This window comes from Cryptomeria japonica, chromosome 3 (genome assembly GCF_030272615.1).
Source record: "Cryptomeria japonica chromosome 3, Sugi_1.0, whole genome shotgun sequence".
In the NCBI taxonomy this organism is placed as follows: Eukaryota; Viridiplantae; Streptophyta; class Pinopsida; order Cupressales; family Cupressaceae; genus Cryptomeria; species Cryptomeria japonica.
In genome coordinates, this window is record NC_081407.1 from 887085688 (window position 1) to 887100794 (window position 15107).

At 32.6% G+C, this 15107-nt stretch overlaps 1 protein-coding gene across 1 annotated transcript; it reads right to left on the reverse strand.

Moving 5' to 3' along the window:
- Positions 1–12160: 12160 nt before the first annotated feature.
- On the reverse strand, positions 12161–14880 carry LOC131070785 (transcription factor MYB20). Its single transcript, XM_058006434.2, has 3 exons — positions 14290–14880; positions 13427–13556; positions 12161–13163 (listed from the first exon to the last, which is right to left on the reverse strand). The coding sequence occupies exons 1-3, from the start codon at positions 14420–14422 to the stop codon at positions 12563–12565; spliced, it is 864 nt and encodes a 287-aa protein (XP_057862417.2). The 5' UTR covers positions 14423–14880; the 3' UTR covers positions 12161–12562.
- Between the last annotated feature and the right edge of the window lie 227 nt (positions 14881–15107).

A 15107-nucleotide genomic window follows, 5' to 3' on the forward strand; every position in this document is an offset into this window, starting at 1 on the left:
AGGCGCTGTTAACGCAGCAACTGAGACCATTTGGCTCCAGTAGATTCTCACAGAGTTTTGTTTCACCACTCCCCAGCCGACAGTTCTACATTGTGACAATCAGAGTACCATTGCGATCTCGAAGAACCCGGTCCAGCACCAGCGGACCAAACACATCGAGATTCATATGCACTATATCCGAGAGCTCATCTAGGAGCAGGTCATTGATTTGCAGTATTGTCCTACAGCAGAGCAGGTTGTTGACATATTCACCAAACCTTTCACCGAGAGTAAGTTCCAGCAGTTGCGAGCTCGCTTGGGGGTACGGGATGTGTCATTAGGGGGGGTCAACTAACTTCTCCTTCCTCTCTTATAGGGGGGACTTTTTCCTCTTTGAGGTTTTGTCCTTCTTCTTTAAGAGTCTTTTGTACATTCATCTCTCTTTTGGGGGGGAGTTTTTTCCCACTGGGTTTTCTCCCTTTCTCTGTTTGTGAGAGATTGCATTGCATTGTTTTGCTTGCATTTGCATGTTGTACATGGGTACCTATCATGGCCTAGTAGCCGAGACCCATCTTGCATTGTTGACTTGAGTCTTCATTCCCTTAAGTTACACTTAAGGGGGGGTGTTGGTGTAAATAAATATTCATTTTGGATATTATTACACTTACTTAAGTTAACTTAGGATAATGCATCTCATCATAATTTGGAATTGAGACACTTAGGGAAGTGTGCACTTAGGGATAGAGCTTGTAGGAGAAATTCCACCTTTTGTGGTCTTATTTTGCTATTACACTCCACATTCAGTGGGTCATCCACCTCTTGTGGAATATTATATTATTTCTCCTACCTACCCTTAGTATTTCTTACCTACCCTTGTTTCTCATTGAGCCACATGTCATATTTGTGTGCTCATACATCCATATGGCCTTGCCTATATAAGCAGGCCTCTATTCTTTGTATTGGTTAATCCAGTTGATTATTTTTATATTGATGAGAATACAGTTTGTTCTTGTCATTCTGTTGTCTCTTTTATGCTTTTCATTGTGCCCTTGATCTTGGCAAAATCCAACAAATTTAATAGCAATAATTAAATAAATAATCATAAATGAATTATAATAATAGAAAATCAAAAGACACCGTTAAAAATCAATTCAAATCAAATAATTATAAAATCCAATAATCAATATTCAATAAAACTTAATGTAAATATAAATAAATAAAAATAAATAATAATTAATGATTAAGCTCTTGATAAACAATAAATCAAATGTTAAATAGATTAAATCAATTAAACACTAAATCATAAACTAAAGTAAAATAAGATAAACTTCAGACCCAATAAATAAATAATACCAATAAATAAATAAATAATCATATAATATTAATATCCCAATCTAGCCACTTAATAAACTATGCAATAGAACCAATTATTAATTTAATTAAACAATCATACTCACAAGACCACATAACAAGGGTCCTAACAACCACAGTGTACCACAAGACAACACTAACTTGACTCAACTGACAGGGTGACAACTTAAGCCTAGAGTGTGTGAGGGAAACACATGCCATCTCCAAGAACTTGCCATTGGGATAAAGACATGCTCAGACCTGTGAGACCAGGTGGAGTCGATGTCTAGTACCTGCAAACCTGCATCCACCACTCAACACAACGTATACAATAAATATACATCATAATAATCAGACATGTGATAGAGAATCGCAAGGTCACATCATGCTCGCTATGAGTGATATGACATCGTCTCTACTCACAAAGACAGTCACACAATATAACATCGAAGCATCGCATAAAATCATGATCATGAAATAGGATAAGTACCATCATAACATCATAAGTCATATAGCCCACATAACAAACACATATAGATCCATAAATCATATAAATCCATCCACCATAGTGATTTCACGTGCTAACATCCACATGAATCATCAATGGCACATGTCATATAGTATGTCTCGCACCATCAGTCATATAAATCTCCAAACTTGATAAGTCATATCAAATGACATAAATCCACATCGAGTAACTAGCGTCATCAATACCATCTAAGATGGCAATAAAGTCATAAATAACCATCTAAGCATCAACCATCTATCTAAATAAATCTATCAATGTGTAAGTCAAAATGCAAGTCTAGGAGAGGCACTACAATTTCAAATTATAATGATTAAAAATTAAAAAAAATATTTTAATTTCAATTTAAAATTATAATAATTAAAAATTGGAACAAATATTTTTATTACAATATTATGACGACAAGTACTTGCCATTACGTGACGCCTGTTTTATAATATGAACATGCTTCTCTTCAATTAGAGAAACATGTTATAATTAGCTTAGTCTATTAATAAGACTTATTATTTTTTATTATAATAGTAAAATTTATAATTGATTGTACGTGAATAATTTAATTAAAAAAGATTTTTTTGAACTTTTCTTCTAGTTTTTATTCAAAATGATCAATTTTACAAAATTAATAAAATCTTTTCACACCTCATTAAAAACAAAAACTTTTCCTTAAATGTCCCCTCATCTACTCATTTTCCTATTTTTTTCCATAACTTTTCTCTTTTTACTATGAATTAAATGAATCCATCTTAATGAGAAAAGGTAGCAAAATCTTCTAAAAGTTAGAAGATTTGTTTTGGTCAAAAGGATCTAGATGATGAACCATGTTTTTCATCATGGCATATGTATAAAATTAACCATACTATTTTCATGTATTCTAAATTTTAGAAGTTTTCTTAACAAGGATTATTATCCAATCTCTATCTTACGATTGTCAAATGTGTTGAGGTGGCAAAATGGGATGTCCCTTTATTGTTTTCCCATAAATAAATGAAAATGTGGTCACTTTCTCTTTTGTATGAATTATAATAAAAATTTAATATATACATCCCTTATAAATTTATAATAATTATGATCATAAATTAAGTTGAATTGTTTGTAGTTTATGGATTTAATTGTGTGAATATTTTTTATTCATCGATATTTTAGATCAAACATGATCCAACATTATGATTATAAAACATTAAGTATACAAAAGGTGATCATATTTTTATTATTAAACATAACATAATATTGATGCGCATCCCTCCATTTTTATTACATTAAGTATTGTTTACAATTAGTTTGTGGAAAGATAATTAAGATAATATAGTAGAAGTTATATATTTATTGTTGAATGGGTTTTCATCTATTTTTTGTAAGTAGATACACCCTTAAAAAAAACTAATGACTACGTGCATGCATCACTTAATTTCCAAAAAAAATTGAAGAGCAATCTTTTTATGTATATGGAATGAATCATAGAACAATCTTGCATATTTTAAAAATTTGGAAGAGTGGATAAACAATTTGCATATAAAAAAATACGTATGCTTTTAAATATATAAAGGCACTATTAAAATATTAAATAAATATTAAAATCATAGTTTTTTTGGATTATAGAAAATAATACAGTATGAAAGATAATAAACCACCTAGTGTTGTAGGGGTCTTGGCAATGATCTTGTCATGAAATTTATGTAGTGCAACTCCTAATCAAAATTTCAAAATTTATGTTTATTTGATCATTTTCCCCATCTTCTCCAAGCACATACCCACGAATGCCTTTTTGTCTCCATGCACCTTCAAAAACATATCATCTTTCACATCTTCACATGAATCATTATTTGTGCTTGATTAAGTATTAGTGATAAAATATACCATATTCAATTTTGAACATGTAAGATTTGTGAAACAAAACTCTAATATATGGCATGACAACAAAGGAAGTTGTAATTTGAAACCACTAAACTCCCATAAAGTATGTACATGAAAATCAATGTAAAAGATATTATAAAACATAAGGCAATATTAATTTGGAACCAATTAGTACTATAATGAACAACTTGCAAAAGAAATGAATATAATAAGAAATATTTTACAAATATTTGATAATAATTAAGAATTACAAGTCACTTCAAGAGAAAAACCATCAAAATATCTCTAATAAGAACACAATTCATAATATGATGATAATAAACTTATCTCTAGCACTTACCTCTAGCTCCTACCTAATTATGTCCTATCCACCACCCAGAGCAACTTAGATACCTAGATATAACTCCTAGGACAAGTTCATAACTACCTATGTATGACAATAATAATGATTATATAATTTAAGTCAATAAGGTAGCCATAAGATGACTATCATATGCATACTATATGATTAAGGGTATAGTATGCCCCTTTTTCAAATAAGTATCATCCTCAGTGTTGATAAATTATGGATGATTTGGCATAAAATCCTTATTTTCCCACATAACATCTTTAACTAGGGTTTTTTTCTATTTTTCAAATACTCTATGATTTCCCTTGATTGCAACATCTTGGTGTGTGTTTGAAGAATTCCATTAAGATCCAAAACTATTATTCCTTCCTCATTAAACTCTTGTAAATCATTCCATGCTTTAACTCTTTTCCCAATAACCTTCTTCACACATAAAGATGATAAGATAAATGTATACTTGTAGAAATATGTAGGTCCAATTTATATGCTTCATTGCTAATATTTTGAAACACTTTATAATGACCATAATACTAGGGTGGAAGCTTGTTATCTTTTCTTTTTGTTTTTTATTAAAGCAAAAACAGGTTTTGAAAGGATCTGGAACCCACAACCAGAAAGTTGTCCAAACATAAGGAACATGAAAGCACAGGCAACCAAGGTAAAAAGACTACAAAAAGAATAGCTTGCAGCCAGCCACCCTAAAACAAGGCTGCAAAAAGAATAGCTTGTAGCCAGCCAAATACCAGCCCCCAAACAAGAACCATCAAGATTTACATTTATAGCTACTCTTGTGGGAGCGAAGAGTCATGTCAAAAGAAGGCTTAGAGAACTTTTCTTTTTTGCCCTTAATAGATATCCAACCCTCATCCACTTGCGCTGCCATGCCATGCCAAACCAGTGCCCCATTTTCTTGTGAATGAAAGCCAACAACCACGGTCACAGAAATATCATCTGTATTCCTCCCTGAAGGCATGGCCTTATCAAAAAGGCCACCAAAATTAATTACCGGAGCATTATCACTAGAATTAGCATCCTGAGGCCCACTCACTCTCACATTAGGGGTTGCACAAGCAACAACCCCACCATTTGTGACATCCAGAGAGGATGCCCCAAGATCCTGAGATTCCAAAGTAACCACCTCAGAAAAACTCTTGGGTTGTTCAGATTTCTTCTCAATCGTATAATGTTGATGAGAAGCACCATTCCACAAAGTGGTCGTCATAGCCTTTTTTTCAAAACCACAATGCGCAGCCGCATGACCAGTTTAAAAATAGATTCTACATCTGAAGGGAATCCCTTCATAGTCCAAATATTGGACCCAAGAACCCTTAGAAGATTTAAGTAAAATCTTAGCAGGCAACCCTTTTGAAACATCCAAATCAACCAATATGTGGGCAAAGGTGGAGTGGAAAATATCATAGGAATCATCATCCACCATAAAAAAATCTCCAAGGGATTCACTCACTTCCTCTAAAAGAGAATCATTCCATAAATGGAGGGGGAGATTAGGAAGTCGAACCCAAATCGAAATCTTATTAAACATTTTAGTAGAAGGGTTGAAATCAGAGTGCCAAGTCTTAATCATTAACAAAAATCTATCCTCCCAGCTAAAAAAATGGTCACGTAATATTTTGTTTCTGTCCTGAGCATTATCAAACTTAGCAACAAAAAACCCCTTGGCCATGGGGAAGATATGAACTTTACCAGTAATAAGAGGCTCCCAATGTTTTGAGATCCAAGTGTGCAACTGAGGGAGGGAAGGCTAAAAACCCCTAAACCGACATATCACACCATGCAAGGAAAGAATAGAAGCATTATGAATAATTTTTTCTATCGTATCTTCCTTCAAATTAATAGAGATGGTATTGGCAACATGAATGAGTCCACCATATGATTGTCTACCAAGTCATGATCTTCGGGCCTCACCCTGTCCAGCAGACACAATCGCGTTCAGTAACTTGCCATAAGGCCACACACCCTACAAACCAGCAGTATTGGGGCGGGAGGAAACAACCACATCTCCCATCGAGGAAGTTCCCTTTCCACCCAAGCCACCCAAATCCCCTACAAGAATGACAGAGGTCGAGGGCTGAGAAGCGCCATTGTTGTCGAATTTTGAAAAGCCCCCCTGGGTGAGAAGAGTCGCAGCTGCGATATCCCCTATTTTTTGCATCGTGCAATATTCCTATAGGTTCTTTTCTTTTTTCTGTTTTAGAGACATTTTCTTATATATCTTTAGTCATAAAGTGTTCCCACAATAATGGGTTGCAAACTTGGTACATTCTGATTTTTGTCTGAAACCACATATTTTTAAGAAAATATAATGATTTAAGACTTAAGAGGTCCCATTTGAAGGAATTAATTAAAGAGAGTTAGATCAAATCCACTTGGATAGAACCCCTCTAGTCTTAAATCATACCTGCAATGGAGTCTCCTCAACACCTATATCAAAATGTTGACAAAAAACTATTTTTACTTTATATTTTCGAGGCTCAAATGAATTCATTTAGAAGCTAAATTTATATGTAATGCTTATTATAAGCTTTCCAAAAAGTATAATTTTGAATATATTTGATTTCATTAACATTTTTTTATTGTTATTATTTTTTTTTCAATGTGGGTTTTTCATCAAACATTAAGGTCTTTGTTTCACACATGTGAAAAAATAGCAAAATAGAGATTTTTTTTGTAAAACATATATTTTCCCTAGGTATTGATATCCTCATCTCAACACAAAAAAGAAGTTAATTCAAATGCATACCAAAAAAGTTATGCATGACGACATACACCTCTGTCAAAATTACAATTACTCTAACTTCAAAGATTAACTAAAAGAATGCAACAAAAAATTATGACAAAATATCCCCACTCTAGATGTTGGTGTGACAAATATATATTTTAAAAATTATAATATTATTCTTTCTATAAGAATGTTATGCATGATGACATAAACGACACTTTTGACAAATTTTTATTATTATTAAAAATAAGTTATGTAAAAATAGTGAGAATAATATTACAAAATACTTTTAGAGTACACTCTAAGTGCCTTAGGACACTTTCCAAGGATGTTGGAACCATGTCATAGGATTTACAAACTTTAGATGGTACCTTAATCCTAACAAATCTATCAATTTTCTTATTCGCATTCTAGTCATATGATTTTTAATTTTAAATATATTTATATATTTATTTTTTATTTTCTTTTACTAGTTTTAAAATATTTTTTTGATTCATATGTATTGATTTTACTTACAATTTTTGAGTCACTTATCTAAAGTTTTATAAATGAAATATAAAATTATTCTATGCTTCATTCTACACACATTCCAAAAATTATATTTTCAATTATTTTTGTTTAAGTTATGTGACACACATGCTTGATGATACAATCTTTAGGACATAAACTTTGAAGATAACCAAAAAAATATTTAATAAAAAATGCACAACTTCTAATACATAGTTTTAGCTATCTTGCTATAAAATCATTTTTGAAAATATCTAATGCAAAAAGAAATAGGGGGTACACACCAAACATTGTTATAGTTTATTGATAAAAATATGAACACTTTAGTGTACACTAAGCATTCCATCCCTTAATCTTAACCATTTTAAAAAATATTTAGGAGTTTAAAAAATAGTTTCAAAGAATTGTAATCTATGTTTTTATTATATTTGTAATGTACACATGTCAAATTACTTGTTCAAGTTTAGATTTAATTGGTTTGAAGGAAAAGGGGGTCAAATTTTGGACCCCACTTCTTTCCTAATTCAAATGCACTTACCCTCCATAGATGGAACTAAGGATTTTTTACTGCTTAGCATAGAATCAAGCAATATTTTTTTGGGATGAGCTCAAAGAAGATGTTTAGAAATTTGTAATAGAATACATGTCGGGGATAACAAAACAAGTGGCAGACAATCAAGACTTTGGATTTTTCAAAATTGTTATCTATTATAAGTCAAAGGTATCCAGAGATTTTATCACAAATTTTTCAATAGCTAAAGGGAAAAAACATCATCATGGTGGTTTTCAATCATCTCACCAAATATGTACATTTTTTTGCATTGTCACACCCATTTGTAGCAATCATTGTAGAAACAACTTTTATGAATACTATTAAAAATATAATGATACTCCAAAAGTCATCATAAGTGATTGTGATCCTGTATTTCCAATTGATTTTTGAATTGGTCTATTTTCATGTTTGGACACATGGCTTGCTAGTAGTTCATCGTATCATCCTCAATCATATGGACAAATTAGAGTGGATTACAAGTATTCGGAAGGTTATCTTTGATCTTTTATGTCAAATAAATAAGAGAGATGGATGCAACAATTGCCATTAGTAGAATTGTAGTATCGCACTTATTTCCATGTTTCCCTATTTTTGGGACTATATGGGTACTAGCCACCATCAATCACCTCTTCATTTTAGGCACATCCAAAAGTTTCGAACAGTTAAAGAACACATTCAGCATCAACAAGAGTTATTGCTAGTCTCACAGAGAACTTGACAATGGTGCATAATAGAATGAAGAAACAAGTTTTTGATTAAGTGAAAACAGGTTTTGAAGGGCCCCTGAAACCCTTTACAATAGATTGAAAGAAAGATAAAGCTTGAAAGCCTAGCTAGATAGATCAACTGAAAACAAAGACAGGGACTACCCCAAAAGATAGCAGGGCTAGTAAAACCAGCCCAAACAGCCAACTACAAAGGCCCTCATTTGGCCTTGTGGGAACGAAGAGTCGTATCAAAAGATGGCTTGGACGTCTTTGAATGCTTTCCCTTAACAGTAATCCAACCATCTTCAACTTTAGCTGCTGCAACTAACCAATCCGAAGGGCCTAGCACCGATCTTTTCAGAGAGGAAAAAAGTGTGCCAGAAGAGGGAGCAACAATCATCGCGAGCAAAGAGTCACAACCAGCAGAAGTTGTGCCAGCACCCTTTGAAGTAGTCGGCGAGGTAAGAGGTACCACCGTCGCGGACACAGGATCGCCACTAACAGGAGGTACAAAATTTGTATCAACGCATGAAGAAACAAGTTGATTAATACTACAATGAACGGATTTTTGATGTGGGAGATTCTAAGATTGAGTCTTTGTGTGATTACAATTATATAAGAAAGTGTCATTGAAACAAGAACAAGATACCAATCTTGAAACTGAGTATTATGATCATTATAAGGTGTTACAAAGGATTAGTAGCATAGTGTATGGATTGGAGTTACCTATGTTAACAAAATTACATAAACAATCTTCTATTTGGCATCCAAGACATAAATATGGTATATACAATAGCACAATTAGTTTATGATTACCATATCATGAGTTGTGATTTTATTGAAGACTTTTAGAGGTTTTCCCCCATAAAGTGGCTTATTATTCTCAAGTGTTTGCAATATATTTCCTATTATATTCTTCTTTTTAGCAAAATATTTCATTGCAAAAATCAAATTTTAGATTATTGAAATAATCTTGCAAGAAACTACAAAGAATTAGGTAAGAAACATAGAGGTGTCACTAAACACAACAAGGGGGTGAAATTTGTGGTACTTTCCAAGATTTATGATACTAATTATTACAATGTACTTTGTAATTACCTATGGGAAAAAGGGCATATGTGCTACCCCAAATTTTCAAACTTCAATAAGCCCTAAGGAATGGTCATATCTGACTTCCATAAACTTAGCATGTCAATAGAATGATAAAACCTCACCCAACGCCTAATAAAATGAATATGGAAACCATGTTATTTGATTTCTCCAATACTAAAAAAAGTAAATGACAATCTTGTGAATTCACTCATATATTTTTCAATGGTAAAGAAAGGAATCTATGAAACATTGAAATCATTAACTAAAAAAGAAAAAAGAAGAATTAAATGACAATACAAAAATCAAGCTTATCAAGAAAGAAATAAGAAAGAAAAAATGGAAACCATGTTACTTGATTTCTGCAATACAAAACTCAAAAAAGTGAATGGGAATCTTGCAAATTTATTCATATATAGAGAAAGAAATGTAAAGAATATTGAAATCATCAACTCAAAAACAAAAAAGACTATTTAAATGACTACACAAAAATCAAACTGATAAAAACATAAATAAGAAAGAAAAAATGGAAACCATGTTAGTTGATTTCTTCAAAGAAAAACTCAAAAAAGAAAATGACAAATTTGTGAAGTTACTCATTTTTTCAATTGTAAAAAAAAAAGATATAGAATATTGAAATCCTCAACTCAACAACAAAAAAAAACAAAAAAGGGAATATATAGAATATTGAAATCTTTAGCTTAAAAACAAAAAAAGGCAATTTAAATGACAATATTAAAATTAAACCACTCAACAGACAAATAAGAAAAAAATGAATCAATTCATTTTATTCAATATATGATAATAGGCGACAATTATATATGTGTCTATTATTAGCTATAAAAAATAAATAATTTATACCTAAGGAATGGCCATGCTTGGCTTCCATAAACTTTTCATGTCAACAAAATGACAAAACATCACCTAAGCCCAATAAAATCAATATGGGAAACCATGTTACTTGATTCTCCAATACAAAACTCAAAAAAGTAAATGACAATCTTGTGAATTCGCTCATATATTTTTCAATGCTCACAAAAGGAGTGTATAGAACATTGAAATCCTCAACTCAAAAACAAAAAGAGATGATTTAAGCCACAACATAAAACTCAAACCGAAAAAATAAGAAAAATAAATTGAAACCATGTTATGTGTTATCTTCATTGCAAAACGTAAAAAAGAAAATGACAATCTTGTGAATTTACTCATATTTATTAGGAGGCAATAGATCGATTAGCCATGATTTCATATGTCTTTGTTTATATTTGTTAATCATGCTTGTAATGATCTATTGAGTGTTTTGTGTTGCAGTTGCAGGTACACACTTCACAGGCACAACACGAAGCTTAGAAAGAAAACAACAAACTTGTGAGTTAACTCATATGTTTTTCAATTGTAGAAATAGGAATATATAGAATATTGAAATTCTCAACTCAGAAAAGAAGAAAGACAATTTAAATGACAACACAAAGATTAAACCGATCGTACTTGATTTCGACAAACTTGTGAATTTACTCATATATTTTTCAATTGTAGAAAAAAGAAAATATAGAATATTGAAATACTCAACTAAAAAACAAAAAAGACATATTAAATGACAACACAAAGATCAAACCCAACTTACTTGATTTCTTCAATACAAAGCTTAAAAAGAAAACAACAAATTTGTGAATTTGTGAATTTGTGAATTTATTCATATATTTTTTAACTATAGATAAAAGAATATATATAAAATATTAAATCTTCCGCTTAAAAAAGACAACTTATATGATAGCACTAAAATCAAACCGATCAAAATACAAATAACAAAAAAAGAATCATTTCATTTTATTCAATGTATAGTAAGAGACAACAATTGTAAAGAAACTAAAAACAATTTTTGTAATTATAATTGTTTGAACAGTTACAAACATTATTAAATCAAAAACATCAAATCAAAATTTTGATTCACTTATTTTTTATTTAAGTAAAAGTGACAATTATATAATCAAATATGCAAATGATACCCATAATACATATTTAAAATGATATAAACAAAGCCTAAAAAATCAAAAGCAAGATACAATTGAGAATTATAACTCCTTAAAATTTAGATAAGAATATTTAGCATAGACCAGACAAGGAACAACGAGCCTGCAGAATCCTGCAGAATCCTTGTTTTTATTATTATGGTGTTTAGATGCTTTAAAAAACAGATGATAAGATGCCTAATGATAGCTATTGGTACAATTGACGGTAGTCATTTTGAAACACATGCTGGCTTAAACGCATACATATCGTGGTCTCTTGCCCCAAGACAATCGTGCAGTCATTTTCTGAATAAAAAAAATGCAAAAGCACTCAAGATTTTTAATTAACAATCATTGCACAGATTCTTCTCTTCTTCCGTGGCTTTCCCTGAACTGAATCGCGCACATGTTTTCAACACAAAAGTTAAAATGGGGGAAAAAAAATCTTGAAGCCCATTAAAAAATTTGCAGACACAATAGCATATGAGATGCACAGGGGATCCACAAAAATCCGTTTCTAAGCTGTTTGATTCCCTCTTGTAATGTAATATATGCGGAAGAATCTTATCCAGGCATTTTTCTATTGTTTTGCCAGACAATTTGGCAATTTTTTGAATTTATCCCCTTCACCACATTCATGCACACAATTACACAACTATCAATTACAGAGACGCGATTTTTTTATTTTTTTCAGTTGGAAAGATTTTGACCCAAATTTCAGTTTTCTGTATAGAAATTTTAAAAACAAAAAGACCCAGATGGTTGAAATTTCTGTTTCATGTCTATCCAGTTACGGATTTTGAATTTGGTTAAGGCTCTATGCCTCATATTTACATTGCTCTGGTTTTCTTTTTTCTGTCGTAGCTTATATTATTACAGCAGCAAACTTTGGGATTTATAAGCTAGTTTTGGGAATAAATCCTGTTGGAGGTGAGTTCTGGGTTTACATCCCATGAGGGGGATTGATTGTTAAAATTATCCAGGGACTGCAAAATTAAATGGGTGTTGTAAAAATCTGGTGATGCAGGGGATAGCCCTGGAGTTTCGAACACCTGACCTACGTAAGATTCATGGTCGAACCAAGTTATGCCGTACTGGGAGCTCCCAAAGCAATCTGCTGCAGTGTCATTGTAATCCCACAAGTTCTGAATTGATGGGTCCTCCATTTTGCAGGGGATTTCTGTGTATGAAATGTCTTCTCTCTGCTTGAATTCTTCGTCCTCGGAAAGATTGATTAAAACTGTTGTCTCCGAGCCTTCAGGTTCCTGTATGATTTGTGTTGGGTTTTCATGGAGGATTTGCTTCTGCGTGTCTTCATCTGAAGAGAATTTGTATGCTTCTGCTATGTTGTTTGGTTCCAGTGTAGATGGAGGCTGTGGCAGAGGCCTGTGCGTCACGGGATCGATTCCCATGCGCCACAGCTTCTTTTTTATGTGGGTGTTCCAGTAGTTTTTAATCTCGTTATCTGTACGCCCTGGCAAATGTGATGCAATCTTGGACCACCTGCAATTTGTAAATTCAGAATTAAGAATAGATAGATGAAACAAATTTAAGTGTGTCAAATCTTGATGGTTGCTTGAATGGGTGTGACTGTTCATATTTAAAATTCATACTCTGATCTTAGTGTGAATGCCATGAAACACTTTTCAATCTCTAGAATTGTTCCTATATCAGGATTCTCCAGACGTATATGATTATACTGAAAATTTACAGCTTTAAGTAGGGAATATGTTTATAAATAGTGGGTGTTGCTGAATTTTTGTTACCTATTACCCATCTGAGAATGAAGTTCGATGATAAGATTCTCCTCTGACTCTGATAAGACACCACGTTTCAGATCAGGGCGAAGATAATTTGTCCACCTTAACCTGCAACTCTTTCCACATCTCAGCAACCCTGCATCAAATCAACACACGTCTTTCCATCACACCACTGACAGTATTAAATCAAGACAATCAATCAAAGATAAAGAAGGATCATCTCAAAACTGCACACCCACAGAAGCAACTGTGATAAGAAATAAATTCACACTGATGGATTCTCTGAACCAATTTCTAGTAATATCAAATGATTTCAACAATAACAGACAAGAGGTGATGCAAGATAAGACGACAAAGTTGCCTAAGGCCGGTATGAACAGCTAAGTACACTTATGCTGTAATAAAACAGCAGAGTTCTACTATATTGTTCACTGTTGTTTTTGTTTTTGTTGTTTCTAAATTAGAGTGTTATAGAATTTTTTAATCAATGTTTCAGATCGGATTCTATGAATCAACATGAGGAGCTATCAGATACATTCTATGAGCCATCATCGGATGGCAACAAAAGAACTGTAATATAATCTAATTCAGAAATAACAGCGAACAATTCTAACATAATCTAATCTAGAAACAAATGTAAACAATGGTAAATATTGAAAGCTTCTGAATTTGACAACGTTTGAATCATATATGATCCATCTTTTTATATCAATATTTCTGATCATACTCTATCATCCAGATAGTGAGATAGAAAGAAAAATATGATCTATCATCCAGATAGTGAGATAGAGAGAAAAAAATAAGTGAATAATAAGATTTAAAGATTTATATGAAGCGTTGCATAAAGAAGAGAATGGAAGATTGAATACCAGCAAGCTTGGGAAGGAGACGCCAGCAGCAGTGGCCATTGTTAGTAATGAAAGCAACAAGCTTTTTATCTTCATCTGCAGTCCAGGGTCCTTTCTTGAGCCCAACTTTGTCACAGCACGGCCTTCTTCCCATTCCTCTTTCTTGTCTACTACTTTGGAGGAGATTCAACAGAGAAATCAAGAACCCAAAATTGAGCTTCTATAACCACCAAAACAAAAAACTATGAAAAGAATGAAGATGGCAGTGCAGGCGCATGCAAAACTTCTCTTTCCTAATCCTCCCAAATGCAGTCAAAACAGAGAGATTCGGGCATGTTCAGCCATTTGGCATGAGGATTGCAAGATTTCTTTGTATAAAGAAACAGAGAGTGGGTTCCTGTCAAATTTTTTGTACGAAGAAACAGAGCAGGCCACTGTGGTTTGAGATAATTTGTGTAGCAGGAAATGAATGGCGCCTGCCAAATGCTCTGCTTTTGTCTTGCAAAGAAATCTCTCTCTTTTTCTCTCTGTCTCCTCCTCTTCTCAAGGAATGCCTTTCTCAGCCTTTTTATACCAGTTATACCAGTAATGACTGCATAACACAGAGTCAATATATATAATAATATACGCGTAGACAGAAAAAATGAGGATAATGATGGTGCTACTTTTTCCTTTTGCTTGGTATTGCCTACTTGACGGCGCAGTCGCATGGCAACTGACGGAAATGAATCGTGACGGAATTGTGACTTCAACTCAAGGAAATCATTCGATTTGACGCTCTTGTCCGTCACTTTGAATAAGGGATCAGATTTGAGGCTTTTACCTCTCTATTTTTACCG